General features: G+C 48.0%; 1 protein-coding gene and 1 pseudogene across 12 annotated transcripts in view; one reads left to right on the top strand and one right to left on the bottom strand.

Annotated features, from left to right (window-relative positions):
• The window catches only part of SNX30 (sorting nexin family member 30), a 120,857-nt gene that overhangs the window by 7,402 nt on the left and 85,539 nt on the right, over positions 1–27,916 (bottom strand). For 2 of the 12 annotated variants that reach the window (XR_010944900.1, XR_010944902.1), the window contains exons 7-12: positions 22,858–22,944; positions 13,071–13,223; positions 9,347–9,485; positions 2,984–3,091; positions 1,692–1,787; positions 1,034–1,179 (exon numbers count right to left, since the gene is read on the bottom strand). Coding sequence is in view for 2 of the 12 variants with exons in the window: in XM_067743642.1 (XP_067599743.1) it covers positions 9,426–9,485; positions 13,071–13,223; positions 22,858–22,944 (300 nt within the window). In the remaining 10 variants the exon portion in view is untranslated. Of the gene's footprint in view, positions 1–1,033; positions 1,180–1,691; positions 1,788–2,983; positions 3,092–3,268; positions 9,486–13,070; positions 13,224–22,462; positions 22,620–22,857; positions 22,945–27,916 lie in introns of those variants that run through there. The other 10 variants (XR_010944899.1, XR_010944901.1, XM_067743642.1 and 7 more) reach the window with 8 other exon arrangements.
• LOC137227556 (ubiquitin-like protein FUBI pseudogene) lies at positions 13,336–13,862 on the top strand (annotated as a pseudogene).

Here is a 27,916-nt window from a genome sequence, read left to right on the forward strand (position 1 = left end):
GTTTAGGAAGGTGAAAAATTTGGGAGATGATGATGGTGAGAGCTGCACGACAATGTGAATGTACTTAGTGCTACTGAATGGTACAGTTAAATATGGGTAAAATAGTATGTTTTATATTATGTGACTTTTACCACAATAAAAAAATTTTTTTTTAAGTTTCTCTTTAGAAGTGCACATCAAAACTACAATGAGGTACCACCTCATGCCAGTCAGAATGGCCATTTAAAAGTCTACAAATAACACATGCTGGAGAGGGTGGGGAAACCCTCTTACACTGTTGGTGGGAATGTAAATTGGTGCAGCCATGGAAAACAGTACGGAGGTTCCTCAAAAACTAAAAATAGAGTCACCATATGATCCTGCCATCCCACTCCTGGGCATGTATCTGGAGAAAACCGTAATTCGAAAAGATATATGCACCCTAATGTTCACTGCAGCACCACATACAATAGCCATACATGGAAACAACCTAAATGTCCATTGACAGATGAATGGATAAAGAAGATGTGATACATATATACAATGGACTACGACTCAGCCATTGAAAAGCATGAAATAATGCCATTTGCAGCAACATGGATGGCCCTAGACATTATCATACTAAGCGAAGTAAGTCAGACAGAGAAAGACAAATACCACATGATATCACTTATATGTGGAATCTAAAATGCAATACAAATCAACATCTCTATGAAACAAAAACAGGCTCACGGATATAGAGAACAGACTTGAGGTTGCCAAGGGAAAGGCGGGGGAGGGAAGGAATGGTAGTTTGGGATTAGCAGAGGCAAACTATTATATAGGATGGATAAACAACAAGGTCCTACGGCACAGTACAGCGAACTATATTCAACAGCCTGTGACAAACCATAATGGAAAAGAATATGAAAAAGAATATATATAACAAGAAATTAACAACACGGTAAATCAACTCCACTTCAATAAAAAGTTTTTTTAAAAGGAAAAAATAGTTTCTCTTTAGAGTAATGGCATAGGTGTTGAAAGGTTTTAAGCAGGAACATGGAATGCTTACCTCTATCTTAGAAAGAGGACTCCCGCAGCACTGAGAATGAATTGGCAGAGGAAGGAGTGGGCAAGACTTGCAGAAGGAAGACGAGCAGAGAGACCTCTGCATGAATCCAGGTGAAGGATGGTGGTGGACCGACACTGGGTAAGAAGCTATGAGGATGGAGAAAGGTTAGATGGACTTGGAGAAATATTTGCAAGCTAGAGGTCAACAGAAGTTGGTGTGGATAAACTGCAAAGGGTGAGGTAGAGGGAGGCAAGAATGACTCAGATCTGGGGTTCAGGCAACCCCAAATCTCCTTCCTAAGGAGGCAGAGATCCTCGCTGAGACAGGCAACATCGGCAGAGAAGGTGGGACGGGGAAGATGAGTTCAAGGCCATGCTCTACCTCGCTAAACAAACTCTCACCAATATGCTCATTCCTCTGGACCACCTAGCCTCCCCAACCCTAGCCCCTGAACCGGTCCCCCAACCTAAATGAATCTGATCATTGGCTTCTCCATTCCTATCCTAAAAAAACTTGCTCTTAACATCTAGAATAATTTCCTTGTTTGTCCACATTGACCCTGCCATAAACGTGTGGGTTTTCACCTAAGCTGGGCTCTCAACACCCTAGTATTGACTCTTTTTCAACCCCACCTGTCACCAGGGCAGTAGTGTCACACCTTTTCCGCTTTCTCCAGGTCTTCTAGCAGACGTGCTAACCCATTGGTTCTCAAAGTGTGGTTCCTGGGTCAGCATCATCAGCATCCCATGGGAACCTATTAGAAATGCAAATTCTCAGGCCCTACCCAAATCAAACTCTGGGGGTGGGGCCCCAAAACTGGTGTTTTCACAAGCTCTCAGGCTTAGGAACCACTGTTCTAAGCTATGGGCCTTTTTCTCCTTACGAACTTTTGCTGAGTCCCCCTCCTCCTCTCCCTGCATCCTTAATTCTTGAGGCCCCCAAAGCCCTGCCCTTGGTTCCCTTCCCAGGTAATCTAGTCTACCAGAACTCTCTTTCCAACAATCTAGTCAACACCTCCCCCTGGGTTTCCTCAAACGTAAGTCCAAACCAAATTCTTCTCCTACCCCACCATCTAAGCCTATCCTTCACCTTCTGTTTTCCTCTTGATTGATTTCATATTTCAGTAAATGGCATCACCTCCCAGCTCCCAGGCTGGAAATCTCCAAGTAATCTCTGACCCCCTCCCCTCACCACAGAAATCCATCCCCCTTTCTATCACTTCTTTTTTATGATCTAGTCCCATCTATTCCCCAGACCTTCAGTCTGACTACAGTCCTCCAGCATACTATTTTCATAATCTTCTTTAAAGGAAAACAGTTTAAAAAATGATATATCTCCCGTTTAAATTTTCAACTGGCAAAGCACACAGGAAGGACTGTTATGGGAACATCCTTGATGTTTAAGTTGGCCATATTTGAACAATAGGACAAGTCTTTCCATAAGTGTTATCACATAATGTGGGCCCAGCAGACCCTTAGGTGCAGACCATTATTGCTAGTCCTATCGGCAACCTTCCAGGAAAGGCATGTCTTCATTTCAAAGATCATAATACTGAATTTCAGAGAGATGTGACTTGCCCAAAGCCACATACCTAGAAAGTAGAAAAGCTGACATTTGATCCCAAATCTCTTATCCCACACCTTGCTGCCTCATTCTGTATAACTGAAGCCTTATATTAATGGTGTCTACTATCCGTAAGCCAAGTTTAGCACCAGTTTAAGTCCATTTCCAGTGCATTGCCATCATTAGGTAAGCCTAACTGAGCATTCTGGTCTGTAATTTACAACACACTTGCACGCTCAAGTGAGCTACAGACATTTCTTCTTTCTTTACAGATTTTTTTAAAACGTAGGAATCAAAAAAAAAAAAATCAGGAAATGACTGGCTCTCAGAATATGACATTGTGCTTTGCTACGGGATAGAATAGGAAGAAATCCTTTATGTAATTACCTGCGCTGGCTGCCAGCCTTCCTGCCAGTCACGGTTACAGATGGACATTGGGTGGTTTCTTCATGTCCTCAGATTGGTGTCACCTTGTAAGATGTAGGAGAGGGCAAACTGAGGACAAGTCCAAAAAGAAATGAAGAATAAAAACAGTTAAATTATAGGTTTTTTTCCTGTCGCTATGCATATCCTGATTCTTGCAGGCAAATGGATACCTCTTCAGAGAAAATAACAAAAGGCACGCATGTTTCCCTATCCTATAAAGCCGTACAAACGGAACGTGACTCAAGGTAAAGAAAGCGTCTTTTATAGGTTTATTGGTCCATTACTTTAAGTTAATTGAGGTAAAGAAACCTGTTTTAAATTTACAAGCTAACAGTTTATCAAGCAATACAAATTCTTTTGTTTACCTTGAAATGTAATACTAATCCCATAGTACACAATGGACAGAATTTTTTATACGCAGATATATGAAAAAAACGTGGACAAAAACCTCATGCCAGCATCAAAAATGCAACAAGAACTTTTTTCTCTTTATAATCTCTGGGTTCCATAACAAAAGAAAAAAAAAGGTGACATTCTTTTTAAAGTTTGGTAGCTTCATGAAACAAAGACTTTGATCTGGAAATAAGTTGCCTTCTCATCTAGGACACACATTCTCAAGCACATTTATTTATTTTTTTTCCCACAGCTTTTGATGTGGCTGAACAGCAGCATGGAGAGAAGAGCACACATTTACACGGAGGACTTGATCAATACCTCAGGGTTTTTCTTGTAAAATTTTAAATGTAAAGAATGATTTCTAAAATAATAAACAGTCCATAATTTGGACATGACCTAAGCAAAACGTTTTTTTTTTGCTTGTTTGTTTGTTTTTCCAACAGTTAAAATACAAGTTAGAAAGTTTGCTGGCAGCTTATTTCACGGGAATATATCAGATGTACATCATGTCTGAACGCATTCCCGACACACAGACATCAAGGGAACAGGTACAAGAGTACAACGGACCAAAACCTCAGGGGTGCCCAGGAGAACGGTGCTGACTGCTAAGAACTGCTGGTTTGTTATTCGACGGGGGCCCAGATGACACGGGCCTTGTTTTATCTCACTGAGTCACATTTTTGTTTGCAATGTACTTTCCCCTCCCCACTTCCCCACTGGGGAAAAAGCAATCCCCCTTCCCTCCTTCCAGTATCATTTGTGACTGGAGGGATGGTCTGAGACTGTGAGCCAGCCTGTCACACAGGGGAGCTGGCAGGTGTCACCTGCTCACACCTGGCCTACCGGCCACCCAGAATCACCCGGTGAGAGGGCAGCGCCGCCCAGAGAGGCGCACGTGCTGTCCCCAATCACTGGTTTTAATAGTAAAAGCTCTCTGACAAAGGACTAAATTACGCGTGTCAACAGCACGTTTCGCGTTTTTGGCATTTCAACCTGCGGAGAATTTCTATGTAAAATATGCTGCTCTGAGGCCCCCACGGTATCTTTTAAGAAGCTGTTCTACAGAATCAGGGTAAACATTTAATATTGTCATAATCTATAGAGTTCTCTGTATCTAAGTGATTTGTCGGTGCTGATACCGTAATATCAAAAATGTGCCAAAAGGCACTAAATTAATCTTTCACACTTTAAAACAACAACGACAACAACAACAAAAAGGTTTTGTGGTCCCTGTGTTTCCTTACATTATCAAAAATATCATTTGGCAATAGCAGTACTTAGCTTTCTCCTCCCAAAAGGCAGCCCTAATTATGAACCTCACTTTCTTGCTTGTTTCTTTAAGAGGAACAAAGACTGGCTATGTTAGGCCTCAAGTATTTAAACTGAACAACTGATTACATCTCTAAAAACTCTTTCTATCCAGAATCTAAAAAACAGTAGTTGAAGAATAAGGCATATTAGCAGGTGTTGACAACTTCTCAAAAAGTAGAGTTAGGCTTTTAACAGTCTGTGGCATTTCTAAAAGTCTGGATTTGTTGACTTTCAAGTGCTAAATACACAAAATGTTTATGAATCAGACAAATATCTTACTGGTTTGTTAACGTTATTTTTTCAAAGCACTTATTTACAGACTATCTACAGTAGTAAAAACTACCTCGATAACATATTTCTTCTGCCACACGGAAGGGGTCAGACAGTCACACCCGGAGAGCATTTCAAAGACATCTGGTTAAGAAAAAACAGTCACACTCCCTGTAACTGCCCCCCACCCCAAACCTTTTCTAACGTAGACAGCCCTGCGCATGCTCTGATCTGTGCAACTATGGAGAGACCAGACATCCTTAATACAGAAAGCAAAACCACCTATTGGGTGGGTTGATGAAAAATCAGGTTCCTGGTTTATTCACTGAATTAACAAACCGCAAAGAGGCGAACAACTCCCAACACACCCAGCTCAATCTGTAGGTCTGGCCCGGGGGATGGCAGGTAAATTTGAGGGAAATGTCATCTGAATAGAGAAAACACAGTAAGTGAGAGGGCGTGTTCAATCTGGTGGCACATGGAGGATTTTTGAAAGGGAGAAGGTACACCCAAATTCCCAAAACAATTTTGCAGACAGGGATGGCCAAAGCAGTGTTACCCCAGCCTCAGGATGAGATGACCCAGTTTCCACAGACCTTGAAAGTAGGTGTCTGGGAAGGTGGGGGCCAGGACTGGTGTGCCGTACCCTGACAACAGGCAGACCTGTGTTGGGTCTTGGGATGGGTTAAAACTGGGCTCTACTCTGGCTGCTCTAAAGGGCCGTTTCTGCTCAGAAGACAGGCTGCTCTGGCCCTGGCTCTCCCACCACTCTCACCAGCTCAGGACACAGGGCAGAGGATGACTCTTGTGTGGCCCAACGAATGGCATCAAAACAGAGCCAGGTGCCCGTGATTTCAATGCTATCAACAGCAGGGCCAAGTCACACAACCTCTGGGTGCCTCTTGGGCTGATACCGTCCCAAGGGAAAGTCCATGTGCACACTGCCACACGGCATCGTGCCCTTCTCTAAACAGAACAGCCCATCGTCCCAACACAAATGGCAGCCTCACAGGAAACGAGCAGCAGGTGTGCATTTAATTCCCTTGTGTGGACAGCCACTGAGAAAACACATTCAAGTCAGTAACATGAAGGACACACTCTGGGTGTGGCTGAAATTTGGCATGAAGACAAACTTAGGTTACATCCACCACCATCCCGAGTCGTGCTGGTATTTGTTATTTCAGCTATAGAAAGGTGTGTGGTGGGTTCAATGAGCAGCACGGTGAAATAAGAGCCCGTCACGTCCATAATCACACTTTTCTGAGGTCACCCAGGAATCATCGTTAAGTCTTAAAAAATGATAAAATCGAACCCCAAACCTGGCTCGAGCAGGGGCAGTGGTTCCTTGCTTTGAGCAGAGCAGCCTAGAGTCTTCTTGGAGATCCAGCATGTGGTAAGGACGAGCAGTGTCCATATCGGCTGCAAATCGCAACTGCTCTCTTCAACCTCACCTGCATCTTTAAGATCTGCTCAGTTTCTAGGAATTCTCTCTTCTGCCCTAGCCTGGATCTCTCACCCAGGTGAACTGAACCTTTCACTTCCCCGGCCCGGGGACAGCTGACAGGGATGACTTTCCACTCCACTGCCACGTGCTCAAGTCTCAACCTGTCCACGTGTGTCTGCCTGAGGTAAGACACATCCTCAAGCAAAAACCTCTTGGAAAATAAATACAAGAGAGGAGTCAGTGATCTCAGCACCCCGACTTTTGTGGAGCCAAGAAGGATGGGGTGATGAAGCCTCTACGGGGCAGTCTTTGGCACATAAGTCTCTGGGTTACACTTCTCACGGGGAATCACCTTCATGCTGATGGAGGTGGAGAGGTGAAGGCTTGGGGCTGCTGACCCTCGGGGGCCCGAGGGAGCCGCGGGGGTGGGAAGGGCTGGAGGGCCTCCTCCGCTGCCTACTGTCCCTGGCATTCTGCGCCAGCCTCCTCACCTCATCAGATGCCAGCCAGAAGTAAGGGACAAAGGTCCCTTTTCTGGAAAGACCATTTCTCCAAGGAAGGCTGCAAGATACCCTGGTCCTCCAAGCTCTGCTATCAATGGCACGCTGGAGGTCGGTTTGCCTTTTCCAGCTCTCTCTGGAGCCTTAAAGCACAGGCACATCACAGGGAGACCAAACAAACAGAGAAAGATAAAAGCCCAAGATGCCTGCATCCCTTCAGAACCAGTCTTCTGCCTCCAATAATGTAAGGGGATGACTGTGTACCCCAACCCCTTCCCCTTCCCCATATATCCTAGCAAGGAACCTGATGGTTTTTTCTTTTTTCTTTTTTTTGGTAGGGCTGCCTTCTTGCCCATCTAACCCTTCCACAGGAATGTGCCTGGGCTTCGGCAACTAGCAGCAGACTAGAGTCTAGTCTTCCTGGAACTCCTTCCACAGTTCTTTCCAAGCTTGCATCACACTGGACAACATTTTTAAAGCATACGTTCCACCAGGCAAGACTTCACATGTTCCCAAAGATAAGCATTCGCCTCTGGGTCAGTCTAGAGTTTTCTGCCAAATAGCCATAGGAGGCCATCAACCCACTATCACATGCATGCCCCGATTCCACCAGCAAGCTTTCAGGCTGGACCTGGACGTCGACACCCACACCAACAGGATGGTTTAGAGGTAGAAGGAAACACTGACTCACCACTCGGGGTCTATGGACTGTTCTCACCCTTCTGCTTCAATGAATCATCTCTAATTGTACCAAACAGAAAATTCACATCAAAGGATTTCAGAATGGCACAAATGGGGTCTAACAGCGTGCACAAGTACCAACTGATATACAAATTATCACTTAAACCGCCACTTTTTCAAACACGGTGAAGCAGAACCAAACTGTCCTGGGCTGTCCAACGGCTGCCCCACCAGCATCACAGCCGTGGCTGCCCCAAGATCTGCAGCTAGAAGCGGAATGCAGTGACCTCAGCAGTCTGCACGTTGACCAGTATTTGCAGGTTCACTTGCAAACGCAGCAGTGTCTCAGCACAGCTGTTTTATTAAAAAAAAATAATCCTACCGCTTATTTGAGGCTCAGATTTGTAATTTTATAGAGATGAGCCACAGACGAGAGAACACAAACATGACACAGGTAGTTTTAACTTCATGAGGGGAAAAAAACAAGCTGGAAGAGAGATCCTCTTTGTCTGTCTGTTTTGTGTTGACACACTTGAAAAGGAAACCTGCTAATAGTTTGAAATGAAGACTTTAGATGCAGCCGTCCCCAGGAACGTGGCTGCAAACTGAGGAGGTTTCCGCTTAACCAGTAGCGAAGAGTTCGCTGTCACACTTGGCATCTTCGAGGCCCGCCTGGATACAGACTCTTCTTCCTGACTAGGAAAGAGTAAGGTTAAAGCACTTCACGTAGAGCATTCAGACTGAGTTTACACATCTTGACTGTATCATAAGAATATGCCAGCCTCTCCCAAAAAGGATGCCCAAACATTCAGCCGACACAGCAGGAGACATTAAACTAGGAGTTTTTGGTGAGGTAAAGGCAAATTGCACAAAGCAGACATGGGAGGTGGCGCTTGGTATATGCCCGCTGACCTCAACACCTCGGAGCTACTCTGACTTCAAGACAACAGATGACCCCTAACAGGCCTAACTCTCTACCCTGATGACATTTAACAAGCAGAAGAACATCGAAGAACGTCACAGAGAAAAATGCACCTTTTTTTCATTTTACACAAAACAGTTTCCAATCTACTACATTTTAGTGTCAGAAACAAGTTCGGGGTGCACTGCCCCCTCAGCTTCCCAAGGCATCGCATAAAGGACAAGGATGCTAGCTTGCTTGCTCTAGCATGGACGCACCTAGACACTGATTAAACGGTCCTATGCGAACCGGAAACCATAACACAGGTGTCACTCATGACAGGCAGGCAGCAGGCCACACTCAGAGCTACACTGTACATTAAGGGCTTTCCACAGAGGCGCCGACACCTCCTTCTAGGCCAAGGCGAGTCGAGGCCCGGAGGTCGATTCCAGAGCCACTGTGCATCCACGGAAGGCAGGAGCTGCCTTCTGTCCATGCCTTCCTCACGGCCTTGCAAGGCAGGACCCGGGTTCTCTTCCACGGCAGGCAACTCTGCCGTCCCCAAAGAGGGGACTGTAACGAGATGTCAGAATGTCAGCTGAGGGCTGTCTTGTCCCTCAGTTTCAAATCCTCGAAGTGTCCCACCGAACAGGTTCCTTCACACCACGGAGGTATGCTTCTTCTGCTGAGAGATGATGACAGCCTTACAGACGCCACCAAGGAATAAATACTCACTGAAAACAACTGTCGGACAAAGGTGCGGGGGAAGGGAAAGAAATACACAAACGAGAGATGTCTCTGTGTTGTTTTCTTGGTGCTACCTCTCTAGCACTGCAGGGACATTCCGGTGTGGGCGCCATGCCCGGCATAGGTAGGAGAGCCTCTGTCCCAAGAAGGAGCTTACTTGGCCTCTTGCTTCTCCTGCAGTAGTGGGATAATCGACTCCCAAGCCATGAGGCACTGGAACGACAACACACACACACACAGAGCATCAGCGTGGAGTTTCAGATTTCAGGGTCAGCGTCTTCATTCTGCTTTGATCTATACCCTCACACTGTCAATCCTGCTGGGTCACCTTGGTCTAACGACACCTACATGTATGACGCAGAGCTAGCAGCAAGAAGGGAGGCCGTAGGTATTTGACTGCATCTCCCCCTGCCCCCAGCTCTAAGAAAGACTGCAGCGTCTCTGTGAGGCCCAAATGCACTGTCCGTAAAGTTCCTATCAGTGAGTGGAAATGTATTCACTGAAAGAAATTCCTTCCATTCCAAAAGCAGGAGAGAGGGCAGGCTGCAAACCCTAGGCCCTAGGTTCTCAGCCAGGATGAAGACACTGCTCCAGGTGTGGGTGGCGCCTGCAGGAGTATGTAAATTGTCTTGGAACGGGCCAGCCACCTGACCCAGAGGGGGCGGAAAACCCGCTCTTCTTCAGCCACCTCAGATCTCCTTGTATGGGCCACTCCCGGATCTCCCATAAAGGAAAATGGGGAGAGGGAACTCTACTTGTTGAGTTTTATCATGTCCAGACACTGTTATGTATTTTACATTCATTGTCACTAGTCCTCGGAACAACTCTAGCAAGTAGAATTATTATTTATTACACAAACACACATTTCACAGGTGGGGAAAATGAGACCCAGAGAGGTTAAAAAAAAACTTTCCCAAGACACACAGCTCATGAGCGGCAGAGCTCGTGATTCCAAAGTGGACGTTCTTTCCACTACACACGTGCCTTTCATTCCAGACCCTTCAGAAGAGCCAAGAACCTGGAAGATGCTGGCCCTCTCCTCTGAGAGCACGCTGCTCGGCAGAAATGACCTGCCCTTCGAGCAGTCTCTTGCATAAAGAGGAGAGAAGAACCACATAAGGCCTTTCTTAGGAGCAGCCCAAGGGTGAAGCAAGGCTTTGTGTTAAGTCATCTGGGGAGGAGACCTGAGGATGGGGGAGGAGAGACGCATCCCTAGATCAAGCCGGATGAAGGGAGTGGTGCAATAGCTCCTTGCTTCCTTCCTTGGTGACTCTGAGGTTGGAGAAGCAGCTGGACTCAGACCCTGCCCTACAGAAGGCAGCCCAGGAAAAAAAAAAAAAAAAAAAAAAGAAGGAAGCCCAGGGAGCCTCAAGGAGCTTGCTGTCAGCAAGAGACCCAGTGTGGGGTCCGTGGCATCCTGGGTCCTGTTCTCTCCCTCGGCCATCATCTCTGATCTGGAAGGTTCTTCTATGTCAATGATGGGAACCAAGGCCACACCAGCTTGCTTTTTCTTTCTTTTCTTTTTAGCATTTTTAAAACGTCTTTTATTATACAACTATTACATGGAAACATTTTCATTGTAAAAAACTTCAAAAACTACAAAGGAAGCAAAAGGTCCCCTTGACCAGAGACCCAACTAAATACCAGCTTTCTTCACAAAGTTAACCACTGGACAAACACTCAAGCTTTTTCCCACCCCAGGACCCTTAAATATGTTGCTCCCTTTGCCTGGAATACTTGTTGTCTCCGAGACTCAGGTTAAATGTTACTTCCTCAGATTGGCCTTTCCTGCCCACTCTACCTGCCCCCTTCCATCCTGATCTGAATGATGCCCCCTAGTCTTTCCTCCCAGTTTCCTGTTCTTTTCTTGTAGGGCACGTATTTCTCTGAAAAGGTGGGATTCTTGGATTAACATCTATCCTCCACTAGACAGACGGCTCCTTAATGGCAGGAGTCCTGCCGCTTTGTTTACCGATGTGTACCTGGTCCCTTGTACACAGACAGTACACAAAAAGCATCTGTGAAATATAAGTAGGAGCCAAGACGAGGCCCCAAGACAGTGGCCCTGTTTGCAGTATAGCGGCAAGATGTGGATAAAGGCCCTGGGTTTGAGTCCTGGGACGCGGGCCTTGGGAACACTGGAATTAATCACCAAGAGGAGGAATGAACATCCAACTGAGTCAGCACTGGTGCAGTGGGAAGCGGGGCTAGAGTGAGCGCACGAGGGAAGGAAGCACCATTCACTGAGTATCCACCATCTGCCAGGCACATTAGAGGTTCTCGGGTATCATTTCATTATTTCTTCACCATCATTCAATGGATAAGGATCACTCCCATCTTGCAGATGAAGAAACAAAGGCGCAGAGAGGCACCCTGTCTAAGAGCACAGTCAATAGAGGAATGAGGCCTTGGCTGCACACGGAATGATGTTTCCACCTTTGGGCAGTCAGGACTGTCCCCAAAGATCCGTGGTCTCTGTCCCCCTCACTGACCGTGTGTGGTTGATTCTCAGACCTGTGGACCCGGAGAGCCAAGTCCGATCCTAGTTCAGTCATTCACAAGGTGAGTGACCTTGGGCAGAGTTTTAAAACCTTGCTGAGCTTCCATTTCTTCAGCTTTCAATTGAAAGCCCCTAAAACTCACTTCACAGTGTCATGATGGGGGTTAAATTTAAATTTAATGAGATCACATATGCAAAGCATTCGGCCCAGTGCCAATGCAGACACACGGTGGGGGTCCCATGAGAAAGGTACTGAGGAGAGGCGTACGCCACCTTCCCCCTTCCCTGTGAAACAGCCCTTACTAAGACCTGGCAAGTAAGGGCCATTCCATGACTTTCTTCCTTAACCCTCCTCCCGATCAAGATGCAGACACACTGCCTCTGCACAGCAGCCAGAACCAGCAAAGCTTTTGAAAAAGACGGATTCTTCCAGCTTGAGATGACGACGTGTTTCTAGAATTGTGATGGGAGTAGCTGAGTTAATGCTTGTTCAGCTTGATTTTAAGTCTACAGGTTACTCGTTGAATTACCACTGGGCCATTCTTCGTTGATAACTTTAAGCTTTAAGGAATATGGGAATTCGTCAGCAGCAATGACCTAGGGTTGGACACGCTAGGAGCAAACGTTGAGGATACTCCGCTGCAGCCTGATGACAGCTGCGTGTGTGTGAGGGTGGCGGGCAGGACGCCTACCTTGAAGTCCACAGCTTAAGGGGACTCAGCAAAAAAACTGTTTTTAAAAGTTTTCTTTTGTAATCCTACATCCCTTTGTTTTAGGTACTTAAAAACAGTACTTCAAAGTCTATTTTTAAAAAACAAACAGTATTTTGATAAGGGGTCTCTAGGCTTCACCAGATGACCAAAGGGACCCACAGCACAATGAAGGGAAGAACCCCTGTGTGAAGAACCACAGAACAGCTTAAAGGAACCCCGAAGCCTCTATCAACTGGGGACATCCCTGTGCTGTAGGCCTGACTGACTGGGAAGCAGCCGCTGGAAGGGCTAAAGGGCTTGGAGGATAAAACTGCTGGTTCCATCAGCAGGGTGTGCAAGTAAAACTCCTGTGGGCACCCAGGCCCCCCCCCGCCCCCCCCCCCACCGGCTTCCAAACCCAGCACCACATCTAGCACAGCAGGGTGAGGACACACAGGGGTTGCTAAGACTAAACACATAAATTAAGGGAAGGAGATGGGCCCGGCAGGACCCTTCTGGACTTCTGGCAGGCCCCGACCAGAGGCTCTGGCCATTAGAAACGCTTCCTCAAGGAGAAGACTGTCATCCTGTCAGCCTGCTCATTACCTTCTCATAATACTGGATGTTCTTGTCGGCCATTCCCATGAGCAGCTGCCGGAAGTCCTGCCTCTTGCTGTTCTGCCACCTCTCCATATCGGCTTTCAGATCAGCATTGAAACACTCCATCCGATCCTGACATTTCTCCACATTTGCTGGTACCTGGAAGGGGGATGCATACACAGGAGCTCTGTATGTGTAACGGGTACCTCATGCCGCTATGCTCACACATTTGTGAGAGGCCAGATTACTGCCTTAAAATGCCACGGCTCTTTCTCGACTCCATCTTCGCGGTAGCGGCAGCGGTATCTGCGGTTCAGTCGCCAACATGCAGCTCTTTGTCCGTGCCCAGGAGCTACACACTCTCGAGGTGACCGGCCAGGAGACGGTCGCCCAGATCAAGGCTCATGTAGCCTCATTGGAGGGCATCGCTCCAGAAGATCAAGTGCTGCTCGTGGCAGGCACGCCCCTAGAGGATGAGGCTACCCTGGGCCAGTGTGCGGTGGAGGCTCTGAGCACTCCGGAAGTAGCCGGCCGCGTGCTTGGAGGTAAAGTCCATGGTTCCCTGGCCCGAGCTGGGAAAGTAAGAGGTCAGGCACCAAAGGTGGGCAAACAAGAGAAAAGAAGACGAAGACGGACCGGGCCAAGAGGCGTATGCAGTACAACCGGCGCTTTGTCAATGTTGTGCCTACCTCTGGCAAGAAGAAGGGCCCCAATGCCAACTCTTAAGTCCGTTGTCATCTTGGCTTTCTCTAATAAAGTCACTTAGCCCGATAAAAAAAAAAAAAAAAAGAAAGAAAATGCCATGAACACACTCCCTCCTCTGGAGGCATTTATTTGTAGGCACAGCCTTGGGTTTCCAGATGTTAGAAAGAATTCTGAAAAGTGCTATCCTGACCCAAATTTTTAAACCCATCCAAGCCAAACAGTGACTTGTGGGGGAAACACCTGCCTGTTTACAAACAGGAAGAAGAAACGCTGTGATTCAGAGTCATATGTCTTTGGCCCCTTTTAGGACTCACCCGTCCAAAAATGAAAATGTGTGCAGATTTTGCAAGTGTACAGCAGTAGCTGGTATTGCGCTGCTATTCTCCTAGGCCCCATATTGAAACTAGAAAAGAGGGTTTTCCATATAACATGAACTGTTCCATTAACCGTGACGTTTTGGTGATGCCTCTCTCCATTAACCAGAGAATGCACTGCAATAAGACTACTGGCCCACTTTATAAATCAACTGGAGACTTGTCCACGCAATCCCCAGACAGCAGATAACCAAAAATAAAGAACTAAAATTGGGTAAGTCTGGGGAAATGGAAAGAAAGGTGTTTATGCATGTCAAAACCCGTGATATACAAAGAAGAAATATACAGCAGGCTATTCCTAGTATTTCTTAAGGAAGTTTAGAAGGCTTTCTCAAAATGGAACTAAGTCCCCTGAATTTCACAACTTTCACTTTGCTTTGGTGAGTTTCATCCATCCTACACAGCTAGAAAGAAAATACCCAATATTATAAGAAGGTAATGGGAAATGATCACCCTGGTACCCAAAGCACAAAGCTGGCTTCTCTCCTAACACAGGAGCTCCACTGGACTTTGATGGTGCGTGGGAGGAGGGGGGCGGCCAACATGCCCAAAGCTGGGTCACACACCCACCTGCCAAATGCTTTCCCAAAACAAGTGAGGCCTTGTACATTTTGTGTGCTGGGGCCTCTGATCCCAAATGTAACCATCAAGGTCAATCTCTACCAACCAGGGAAGTTTTATACCCAGACCTTATGGGCAGGAGCTGACCCAGAAACACCTCAGGCAAGGCCAAGCCTGAGGGAGCCAACGCCTTCAGGGCTTCCAAAGTGCTGAGGGCACTTAGCCGTCTGCCACCTAGACCATTTGGCCATGGCTGCAGTACACAGGAGCAGGGAAAGTGGAGCCGCCTAGGTGAGGGGATTCAAATGTGCCTGGCACAGGCACTAAACTTGGGAGAGACAAGGATGAGTCAGAGAGGAAGGTATACAGTCAGGCATCCTGAGAGACTTAAAAGCAAGGAACTTTGGGGAATTCCCTGGCGTCCAGTGGTTAGGACTCGGTGCTTTCACTGCCATGGGCCCAGATTCTATCCCTGGTTGGGGAACTAAGATCCCACAAGCCGCTCAGCATGGCCGGAAAAAAACCCCACAAAAACCAATAACAAGGAACCTGTTTTTTGGGGGTGGGGGTAGGGGAGCGTTCTCCAAAGCACTTAAACTTCCGGAAGAAAGTTTTAAAAGGACTCGATTTTCCCTCCTGATCTAGGACTGAAGTCACTTTGCCTTTCCCTGCTGATTGACCTGTTACTGTTGGCCACCTTGAGGGAAACCAAAGTGTAAACAAGAGTGCCCTGGCTTTGCCTCTCCAGAGCCATTCCCTGACAAACATCCCAGGAACCAGCCTCAACAGGCACCCAGCGAACCAGTCTCTGGGCTGACCTCCCTTCCCTCCCCGCAGGCACAGGCCAGTTCCCTTATTCCTCTCCTGGCCACTGCTCATTTTAGCATCTGGGGAAAAGTGCCCACGATCAACTTCCTGTTTAGTTAACTACTGCAGCAAGGAGGAAAGCAAAGCTCTGAGAGGAAAACCTCCTGGGACACGGTGAGAAGAGAGGAGCTAGGCTCTCTGATTCCAAGGAGTGCTCACCTAGCAAAGATTCCTGGGTCTGGTCTGGGCATGGAAACTCCGGACTGCATGACTGCCTGAGCCTCGATGTGGGAAGTATTTTTTAGCTTATCATTTTCCCTACACACTCCACGCTGGGTACAGAGGGCAAGTGCTCAGGTCTCAGCAGGCGAATCTTATCTCAAGTCACCCAGTCTAGTTGGGAAGAAAATGAACATGGCTGGACACTGTGGGGAGATGTTTCGATCGCTTTCACTTCACTCGGAGCCTGTGATACGCACACTGTGAGGAGCAGCTGGAGGCTGAGGACAGCCTGGATGGGGGAGCCGGCTTCCCTGAAGAGGCGACTCTTCAAAGATGATGGAAGTGGGGCCTGTGACTCCAGAGGGATGGTACATGCAGTGACAGAGATGAGACAACACCTGGACCCACCTCAGGAACAGCCAGCTCACAGGCCACAGAGCCCTCAAAGGCAGAGAGACAGAGAGAGCCCCAGCTGGCGGGGAGCAGATGAGAAACCTGGGGCTCTTCCTGAAGGCCAGGGGTTCTGAGGCGTCCTTTTTGGAAAATAGAAACGCCTTGTGCTTCCTCTTACTATAGAGACAGTTCTAGAGCCAGACTTCCAGGCTGTGAATACTGCATCTACCACTTCCTAGATGGGTGACGTTGGGCCTCTCCACGCCTCAGTTTCTTTTTCTGGGTGATACCCTCCACCTTATAAGGTTGGAATGAGGTTAGATGAGGCAGTACATGCATAAAACTCCTGGTACCTGGCATGTGTTAAGCGCCGAACCAATTATTTGTTAGTTCTGATCAGTATCAATACTGTAAAGCGCTGTTCACAAAAGATAATCTATCATTTGCATAACCCCTCAAGTCAAGAATATTTTACTGAACTTTATTCCATGTCACATCAAAAGGTTTCTTTTTTATTTTCCAAATATAAAATATTATAATACGACTAAACATGTTCTTTCAAACTTCATGCCACCCTTCACCCATGCTACCTCACCCCAAGATTTCACCAGAGATGAGAGATGAGTCAACACCAAACTATACTGGCCTGTGATGACCCTCAGTACCCTGGAGCCAGGGTGATGGCTGAAATACCAGAAGGGACAGATCAGACCAACCTGGTGGAGACAGAACTGACAGATTTGGCAACCAACAGCACACAAGAAATAAAACATAGGAAGTCAGAGAGGAGACTAAAGTTTGGGTGGCAGTAGTCCACCATATGGCTCACGGTAAAGGACAGGTCCACAGACCAGATAAAGGAGGTAGCTGCAGCCATGGGAAGGGTGAGACCTCCCTCCACAAGAGGGGGCTGAGACAACTCAATAACAAAAACAAAGAACCCATTTTAAGATGAGTAAAGGTCTCCAACAGACATTTCTCCCAAGAAGTTATATAAATCGCCAACAAGCACATGAAAAGATGCTCCCATCACAAATCCTTAGGGGAATGCAAATCAAAACCACCTCACGTCCATTAGGACGGCTACTGTTAACAAACCAACCAACCAGAAAATACAAGGAATGGCAAGGATGGAGAAAATTGGAACCTTTGCACATGTGGAAGAGAGTATGGCAGTTCAACAAAAAATTAAAAGTAGAATTACCGTATGATCCAGCAATTCCACTTCTAGGTATATACCCAAAAGACTGAAAGCAGGGCCTCAAAGAGATATCTGTACACCCACGTTCCCTGCAGCATTATTCGCAAAAGACATAAGATGGAAGCTACTAAAGTGTTCGTCCACAGATGAATGGATAAATAAAATGCGATATACACCTACAATGTAATATCATTCAGCCTTAAAGAGGAAGAAAATTCTGACACCTGCTACGACATGGATGAACCTTGAGGGCATTGTGCTAAGTGAAACAATCCAGTCACAAAAAAACAAATACTACTTCATTATAACTGCCTATAAGCGACACCCAGAGTAGTCAAATTCATAGAAACAGAAAGTAGGAGAATGGTGGTTGCCAGGGACCAGAGGGAGGGGAAACAGGGCTTTGTTGTTCAATGAATATGGAGTTTCAGTTCCATAAGATGAAAGGAATTCTAGAGACTGGTTGCAACAATAATGTGAATTTACTATAACACTACTGAACTGCACAGTTAATAATGGTTAGGATGGTAAATTTTACGTTTTGTGTATTCTGCCATGATTAAAAATTTTTTTTAATATATGGGGGAATAAAAGAGGGGGCTAAGGAGGGGAGAGCCAAAGGGTAGAAAAACTCATGGAAAAGCCTACATGTGTAGGCTTAATAAAGGAGTCAGCAAAAGTTACTAAGAAATATGGGCACAGAAGCAGGAAGTGAGTCAGAGACAGCAGAGCCATAGAAGCACAAGGGTGGAGGAGGTTAGAAGAGGGAGGAGATGGGAGGGCTTAAAAAGAAGAGAATAAGAGAGATTGCGTGAGCTGCCTGAAGTGACCAGCTGCTGAAGTTGCCCAACTCTGCGGAGAGGAGGGCTGCTGGCAGCAGGTGCTTGGGCTTGCATTCCTCTCACTTTTGTTTCTTTCTGGATGGTGTCTTTGTGACAATCGATTCACTGACTAGTAACACCCTGCATTCCTTCCTAACTCAATGTTCTGATTTTTTGACTGAGGTACTGTTATCGAGTTATGCTACCTTGTACCTGGAGCAGGTAGAGATGGGAATAGCCGATGCTAACGGTCAGGTGTTGCTGATCACAAGATACCAAGAAGGGAAAAGAATCTCCAGACAAGACCTCAAAACACAATAATTTCTAAACAGAGGACAAGACTGCATTCTTCACATTGGTTCCCCTACCTCTCGTGAGAAGTTCCATTACAGAATATTGGTTGTGGAGCAATGGGAGAAGGGTAACACGGGATGAGATTCAGCACGTGTGTGCCGGAGAGCAGGGTGGTAATGTGAATTCACTCAACATTCACTGAAAAATGTATTAATGAACTCTTTCCACGTGCCAGGCATCTCTCAGCCCTACGATATGAATCTCTACCTAAGTATCCTTCTTGGAGCTAGGCTGGAGGCATCACATTATCTGCTCCCATGAGGGCAGTAGGTTAATAAAGTCCCCAAAGATTATATAAGGCAGACATGATCCCAGTATTGGGGGAGAGGTGCCAGGACCAATGACAGAACCAATTCAAGACGGTTGTCTTCTCGGCTATATGCCACTAAGTGAAAAGCAGGGCACAGCTTCCTAACTGGTGCTGTGTGAACGACAGCAATATTATCCCCCCAGCCCTCTGCGAAGCCAGAGTTCCAGGCTGGTCACCTCCAGTTTCAAGCAACCTGGTCTTTGATCTCAGTGCGCCATACAAATATTTTCATTTTCTATGGGAGCTGTGAGATGAAGAGAAGTTGAGGAAGCACTGAGGCAGGGTAAAGATTGAGAAGAGGCTACTGAATTTGGCACATAGGAAGTCATTGGTGCCCTGAAAGAATGCTTTGAAAAAAAAAATACATAAAAAGAAACAAGCTTCAGAGAATGGCAGCTGAGGAGGGAAAAGTGAGCGCCCAAGTGGAGAGCAGGTGCAATGAGAACAGGAGCCACGAGCTCCCCAACACCCGCTGAATGGACTAGCAGACACGGACAGAAGAGCCAGCGGCAGGTCCAGGTTCTCTGCCCAGTCCCTCTAGCATCAGCCGTGCATCTTACAAAAGCCGGAAGCCTCACCCCTCAGTGAAGCAAAGATTGCTGGGAGCCCTTGTGGTGGGGATAAAGGGCTCCCACTTTGGAACCAGACACATCCGTGGCCCAATTCCAGCTCCACCGTGTGTGAGCATTGGCGTGTAAGTCATATAACTCCCCTGAGCGCTGGTTCCTCATCTTACAGATGAGGAACCGCATTGACAGAGGCTGTTATAGGAATCCAGTAAGGGAGGTGACAGAGTCCTGCCCTTCTGTGGCCGATGAGTCTGCTTTCCTAAGCTAGGCTGAGATCACAGCCGCCGTGGACAGGACTGGGAATTATCAGGTGTGTGTCTCCTCACTTGTCGAAAGTATCTGGAAACAACAGATACCCCTGCAAAACTCTCAGGTCTGCCGAAGCTCCGTATTAACGAGTCTCCGTGTTCCTATCTGCTACTTCACAGCTGGAGTTCTTGCTCTCTGCCACATCCTCCGCATTCCAGAATGTGCACCATTCTGGTGATTCTAAGAGACTCTGAAGGTCCACAGCCTTCAGGAGGCCTGTCCCACTGACCGCAGGTGCTCCTTCCTCTCCTCACCTGCTCTCACCCCGAGGAGCGGCACTTCAGCCCCTCTCGCGGTCCGCTCCGCCCGGCCCCGCACCACACCACCTCAGCTCCACGATGACGCTGCCCACTCCCAGCAGCCTCTTCACCTGGCCCGTAGCCAGTACAAGCTACCAGTGGGTCAGGGCCTGAAATACTCCCTCTCTTTCTTTCTTTTTTAACCTTGTATGAAGCATTCTCTCCTAGCATCCCTTCTTTTATTTTTTGAACCAGCAACCTGTGAATATATTAGCATTTGAAAAGAGTCAAATGCAGAATAAAATGTGCAGGTTCCCCATGGTTTACCCTCATATGAGTCCACAACAGACTGTGCATGCTTCCCGTCCAGTTTTAAATGCCATCCCTCAGCCCTCCTGTGTTTCTAGTAATAGCTTTGTCTCAAGCTTCTAAGGAGGGGCAAATTCTCAGATTTCCCCCAGTCTGTGGTCCTGACAGATGCAGCAGAAGGCAGCCAGCCGCCCCCCCACCCCCAGCTGAGTGCCTGTGATTTCTCCAACCTCAAAATTAAAGTGAGGAAGGCCAAGCCTGCAAAAGCAAAGCTCCATCTTCCTGAGAATAAGCCACCTCGGGGTCTGCTGAGTTTCGTCAGCCTAAAAACAAAGCAAAACTTCAAATTCTGCGACACAAACGTTTCCCCTCAGCTCTAGCGGCCTCACCGCTGCCTGCCCTCAGCACACGCCGAGAAGCTGCAGCCACGGGGCCCTCCGTCCGGCAGCTGGAGCCACGGGGCTCAGTCCTCTGTCCTCAGATGTCCACTCCAGTGTGAAATCCCGGTGAGGGACACGGAGACCCAAGAGGCCATTTCCTTCTTCTGGGTTACAGAGAAGTGACCTCTCCATGGCTTCACAGAAAATCAACTTTCCCTCACTCCTCAGAGCAACGTTTCAAGATTTCACCTCAAAACAGAATCAGCCCCAAGATTCCCTCAGATCTTCTGTTAACATGCCCAGACCCGGCGCCTCCCTGTGAAAACTCTCCATCTTTCAGTGGGAATCTGGAAAGTGAAGCTCAAAACATAAAACGATAAACAAAGCACAGAAAAATCTTAAGCTACTCATTTCCTACAACACGTCTCTCCCTGCTGATGGGTGGTCAGGGAGGAAAGACGCTCAGGAGGCGTGGAGAAGCAGGGGACACTTTGGGACACAAGGAAACGATGCCCCCAACAGTGCAGTGAGAAAAAACATTTTTAATAATTAAGAAAAAAAAAAGTGGCAACAAACCCAGAAAATGAAGCTCTCATTCAGCAGTCCTACTAGAGGCAACAGGAGCTAGTTTGGAAAACAGAGGATCTACCAATGAAGCACCTGTTACTACATCAGACACTGGGCTGATTTTTCCACCTTCACAGCAATCACATGTACGCATCCCACAAAGGCTAATGAGCAAACCAGTCCAAGCTGGGGGACAGAGCTGGGATTCAAACCCAGGGCCATGTGATTCTAAGTCCTGTGCTCTGTCTACCAAACCATGGTTGACTTGGACAGGCTGCCAACTGAGCCCTCCTTTGCCCAGCAAAGTAGTGGCTGCCCCAGACCCTAAACTGGAGACACAATTTCTGCTGCCCCCACCATTGGATCCCACTCACGGGTACATGGTCGGGACAGCCCCTGTTTTGTTCAGTATCACCACTGCTAAATCAGTAGCCAAGTTCACTCTGGTGTGGCTCCCACGAGAGAGAAGGAAGACAAACTCCGCCTCCCCACGGTGTGCTGAGAGGGTATAGGTGTGTTTGGGACCTACTGGTTGGTCTCCTTGGCTAGAAAGAAACCCTTCCCCATCTCGTAAGGACTCCTGTGGCCACGAGGATGAGTCGTATGGATAAGTGATGCTCCAGGGAGGTGAGAACAGCAGCAGCAGGAAGATTTCAACACTCCCTGGGAGGAGAAGGGAAGTCACCCAGGCCAGCAAGAAGGGTAGAGCACGAGGTGGGAGCTCTCCCAGGTGGAACACGTGAGCCAGAAACAGCTGTTTCCTCTGCTCTGTCTGCTCCAGAGTGGGTGTGACCTGCAGGCAGCCAGCAATCCAGGGCACAGTCAACATTTAATTCGGCCTATTACTCATAACCTTTAGCTCCTGTCTTTGGAAAGGAACTGTCCCCAGTAGGGCTGAACATTACTAAATGCCAAAACCAGCCTCTGACAAAGCTTGCATTCGGTGCTGAGCAGGTACGAATGCTGACAGAACTATTTAAGTGACATCATTTAAATACAGGACCTTCAGCTTCCAAACTAGGCTAGTGGCAGAACTTGCTGTCTTTCCTTCCCTCCCTAGCCAGGAAGAGTGACTTCTATACTTATATTTAGAAGCTAAATTGTTAAGAGTGAACTTTTTAAATACAGCATTCCACGTCATCCCTTTAAGTGACACTGAGACGTGGGCTCAGCAGGCCGTGTTCCACAATATCAGAGGGACAGCTAGGAATTAGTCGGCGGGACGGGCTGCTGAAGACAGAGGGCAGCTGTGCACACAGTGCTGTAAAAGTGCTCACTCTCAGCTTCTGTGCTTTTCTCCTCCTGGGTTGGTTACAGTTTGTGGACCAGTCCACAAATCACACTTCTGAGAACACTGATCTAGACTGTTCTTCCCCAGTCTCCTCAGCCCCATTTCATAGACAGGAACTGCCTATAAATGGCAGAGCTGGAAACCTTAAATAAAAAAAAAAAACAAAAAAAAAAACAGGAAACAGCAGGAGAGTCAACCGCCAACGTACATTAGACATAAAAGGGAGCAAAAAGAGGAAAAGAACAGCATCAACCCCGCCCAGCTAGCACTGACCATCTTGGTCATATGGATCTAGGGACACGAATTCGCTCGTCATCCGGGGGGCATCACTGCTGGAAGCCCGGAGCAGCCCGCCCGCCCACCCCGGGCGGTTCCCCTGACCTTGGGCCGCTCTTCCTTCCTCAGAGCCACAGCTTCCAGTTTGGCTTCGTACTCGGCTTGCACTTGGTCCCTTTTCTTCAGCACGCTCTGTGGGAGGGAGAAAGGGCAGCGTGAACACAGCTGTTGCTTCTGTACCCCGTTCCTCCTTGAATCATGGCCCCAGCCAGCCAAGTGCTCCTAGGACGGTCTGGCTGCAGCATGACACAGGCTCTGGAGGCAGCAGGGGTGGAGGAGGGAGAGAGGGAGAACCGTGCTCAGAGACGGAGCTTTCTAGCACGGTAACTCAGCCTGACGCTGAAAGCGACAGAGGCCTGGGAAAGGGCGAGGTAGGGGGAGCGGTGCCCACCAGCAGGCATGCGCACAGGGAGAACTCAGCTGTGCCAAGACGTGGAGCCTGGCAGGTGACAAGGCGGGACGTTCTCTGAACCGTTAATGAGAAAGTCTAAGTCACGAGAGTTCTTGTCTCTTTAATTCACTGAGTTGACCCCTGGTGGACTGATTTGCTCATTGATCATTATTAGCCACTTATCTGTCCTCCACTCTGGGCCAGTTATGCAAAGAGCAAAGAGATACAGCTCGTATTTGAGGGGTTCCAGCTAAGGGAGAGGTTCAGACACGGCAGGAGGCTGCTTGTGCTCGAAGAGCCACGGACGAGGCCAGAAGCCCTGCAACCATGCGGCGAGCCCGCCAGAGTGAGCGGTGATGGGAGCCAGGCTGGGTGGAACAAGGCGGAGGCAAGCCAGGCACCCAGAATGCAAAATTTAAGGAGACCCTCAGTCTTGGGCCCTGTGCAAGTTCAAGGTTGGCACCTGAGCGTGTTTCCCTAAATCTGTGCCCTGGGCACCTCCCTCGCCTCATCTGCTCCTGGCTCTGCCGCTAAGACCTCACCAGATACAACAGAAAAGGATCGGTTTCATCCCAGGGTTTCTTTTTTCTTCTTTTAGTAGAACCACAAATGACAAATGAAGAGTAATAAGAACTTTCTTTGCCACTAACTCAGAAGACACAAACTGCTGTGAGAGCTTCGAATCTCACGCTCTCTGGCAGAGCATGGAGTCCGGGCAGGAAGGAGCCATTCCTTGGCTAAAGAAGTAGACACCCTGTGTCCCTAGCACGTGCTAAAAGGTGATGAGTGACTGAATCACTGACAACGCTCTGATGCTTCTAATGGAAGGCGTCAGCATGGGGAACCTCAAGTCTCCCCTAAGTAAGTATTTACTTGGAAAAGTGTTTCACCACTAGAAGAACGTGAAGTAAAACTTGCAATAGCTTCCCTTTTCATTGCTTGTCACTCAGCATTCTCTTCGGCGCTCTGAAGTTACCTCCCCACACTCATCAGCCTCTGAGCAGGAACACTGATGGTGCTGTTCATAGAACCTTGTGTTGTGATGGAAACGTTCCATGATCTGCACTATCCAGTACAGCGGCTGCTCGTCCCACGTGCTGACTGAGCTCTTGAAATGTGGCTGGTGTGACTGAGGAACTGGATTTAAATTTTTATTAATTTTACCTGATGTGATTAAACTGAAATAACAGGACTTCCCTGGTGGTCCAGTGGTTAAGAATCTGCCTTCCAATGCAGCAGATGTGGGTTCGATCCCCGGTCGGGGAACTAAGATCCCACAGGCCGCGGGGCAACTAAGCCCACACGCCACAACTCCTGAGCCCGTGAGCCACAATGAGTGAGGCTGCATGCTGCAACTACCGAGCCCGTGTGCTCTGGAACCTGTGCGCCACAACTACAGAGCCCGCACGCTCTGGAGCCTGCATGCCACAACTAGAGAGAAGCCCGCACACCACAACTAAGACCCGACACAGCCAAAAATAAAATTAAATAAATAAATAAATATTTAACTGAAATAGCCACCCATGGCAAGGGGCTGCCATACTGAACAGAACAAATCAATAAAGTAAAAAAACAGAACAAAAAAACAGGGGTCCTTTCTGGATTTCACAGAGCCGAAAGCATTCTAAATCTACTGGTCTGGTATCAGCACTAGCTGCTCTCCATGGAGACACAAATATGGTTCCCTCGGGGCCAGGGGCAGGGGCACCTAGAACCCATGCCAGGGACTCCCTTCACAGGACGCCTCACATCTTACTGGGAAAAGCGCACATCCAGGCTAGGAACAGGGTTCCAGGAACTAGGGTGAGTTGTTCCAGTGACACACCCCTGTCAGTGTGGCAAGAACCTCACAACCAAAGCTAGAAATGCTCTTAAAACAATACCTTGGGACACAGCACAGCTGTGTGTGTTGTGCTCTCTGCTGTATCCCCAGCACTTGGGTAAGTGAACGAAGGAATGTTAAGGCAGGGCAGAAACAGGGTGAGGACGGCTGTGGAGGGCGGGGCAGGGGCACGCAGAGGGGAACGCAAGTATCTCCGCGCCCCTCCCCTTGTTGATTTCTGGTATCCACTAGAATCAGAGACCCCTACAGATCTCTGTGAGAAGCTCAGATGGTAAATGTCTGCAGGGACTAGCCTCCCACCCAAAACAGCAGATTCTGCCGATAAACCTGGCCACACTAGCCTGTGGTTGAGGGGGCCTGAGCCTACGATGGAGTGAAAGGGCCAAGATACTTGTCAGCATCTGCAGAGAAGTTCCTGGGGCCTCCTGTCCCCAGTTCTGCTCCAAGTCTCTCTGCAGAGGTTGCCCAGGCCCCCAGGCAGGGAGGGATGGTGAGAGGAGCCCTGTCAGCTCCACTCAGCTAAATGCATCTCCTCTCCCTACCCCCAAAGCAGGCAAGGGGGCCCCAAGATTCAGCCACACACGCCCCCTCCCACTACTGGGACCGTGCCTTCCTTGGCCCAGAGGAGAGGTAAGGGCTCTGTCTCCTCAGCCACTGCAATCCCAGCCTCGCCTGGAGCAACCAGACACTGCCTTCTCATGAAGCCTGACTGGAGGATTTGGGCTAACATCCCTGCCTCAGTGGACAGCGGAAATAACTCCCAACAACAAAAGCTCACAACGACCCTGCGGCAGTGAAAGGATGCCACCGCCATTCTACAGGCAAGAACACTACGGCACCGTGGAGGGACCTGGTTGAGGCCACACTGCTGGCTAAGAGCACGGTGGTGACTCACCCGGGCTTCTCCTGCTGCGTTCCAGGGCAGAGCGCGGTTTCTCAGCCTGCCTGCAATCCAACCAGGCTAAAGGCTAAAGGCTGGGAAACCTGTTCTGAACCAAGATAAACTGTGGAAGACTACCATCCTCGCTGGGAGCACCTTTGAACACCACGGCCGATGGTCTGTAGGGACTGGCCTCGCAGCCGAAACAGCACAGATTCTGCAGATTAACCTGGCCACACTAGCCTCTGGTTGAGGGGGCCTGAGCCTACGATGGAGTGAAAGGGCCTAGATACTGTGTCAGCATCTGCAGAGAGGCTCTTCTATCACTGAGTGACAAGCAAAAGGCATTTGTCATCTGAGCTTCTCACAGAGATCTATAGGGGTCTCTGATTCCAGTGGACACCAGAAATCAACAAGGGGAGGGGCGCGGAGATACTTGCGTTCCCCTCTGCGTGCCCCTGCCCCGCCCTCCACAGCCATCCTCACCCTGTTTCTGCCCTGCCTTAACATTCCTTCATTCACTTACCCAAGTGCTGGGGATACAGCAGAGAGCACAACACACAAAACCCCTGCCCACCTGGAGCTTACATTCTAGAGGGGAGGCAGATAACACACAAGTAAAATGTAACAATATAGCGCGTATAAGGCAGTGCTAGGTGTCCAGGAAGAAAGATAAAATAGGAAAGGAGGATGTAAAGCACTGAGGGTTTGGGAGATGACGAATTGTACACTGGGTGGCCAGGGAGGACCTCAATGAGAAGTGACTTTTTTTTTTTAAATAAATTTATTTTCTTTTATTTATTTTTGGCTGAGTTGGGTCTTCGTTACTGCACGCGGGCTTTCCCCAGCTGCAGGGAGCAGGGGCTACTCCTCGTTGTGGTGCGCCGGCTTCTCATTGAGGTGGCCTCTCCCGCTGCGGAGCACGGGCTCTATGCCCGAGGGCTTCATTAGTTGTGGCAGACGGGCTCTAGAGCACAGGCTCAGCAGTTGTGGCGCACGGGCCCAGCCGCTCCGCGGCACGTGGGATCTTCCCGGACCAGGGCTCGAACCCGTGTCCCCTGCATTGGCAGGTGGATGCTCAACCACTGCGCCACCAGGGAAGCCCGAGAGGTGACTTTTAATTAGAGACACGGAATACATTTCTCTCAAACGCTATATATATTTTTTAATGTAGAGCATTTCATCACAATTTCAAAATGATCCTAGTAATCTGCAACTTCACTACCCTTCTTTTCAAATGCAGAGGGAAAAAATGACTTGTTTCTTTAATAAATAAATTGCAAGGAAAAACAGAGGGGGAGGGATTTCTAAAATATTAAAAAAATATATCAAGCAATGTATGGATTTTATTTATATCCCAATTTGGGAAAAAACTATAAAAACAGTGTCTGAGACAACTGGGGAAATTGAACACTAACTGGATATTTGAGGAAATATTAAGGGGAAAAAAATCTGTTTAGGTGTGATAATAATGTGGTCCTTTTTCTTTTTTAAAAGAATGCTTGCATTTCAGAGATATGTATTTTTGTATGAAGTGATGTGATGCCTGGGATTTGCTTTAAAATAACCCAGGGGGCGGGGGCTGGGAGCAGGGGGAGGAGAGCTAGAACAAGATGGACCGTGAGTGGGCGACTGTTGCAGCTGGCTGATGGGTACGTGGGGGACGGTTATACTTCCACCCTACTTTTGGATATGTTTGAATTTTTCCATGATAAAAAAGTTAAGCAATGGAAACATAACACCTGTCATCCAAAATGTTTACTTTACAAACTAACAACAGCCATTAAACAAAAGTGTTTGGAAGTTCAATCACAGATACATTCTGTGTTTTGGCTCTCAACATCTGCACTGGATTTTCTCCAAGAACGTGCCACAATGGTCAGTATCAATAGGAAAGTCCAACATCCAGGAAACAGGAAAGTCTCCACCCCCAGAGCTCATGCTCATGTCTCCCCCTGAGAAGGCTGTCGGCTCACAAATGTGGAGGAGG

This window comes from Pseudorca crassidens, chromosome 7 (genome assembly GCF_039906515.1).
Source record: "Pseudorca crassidens isolate mPseCra1 chromosome 7, mPseCra1.hap1, whole genome shotgun sequence".
Taxonomy (NCBI): domain Eukaryota; kingdom Metazoa; phylum Chordata; class Mammalia; order Artiodactyla; family Delphinidae; genus Pseudorca; species Pseudorca crassidens.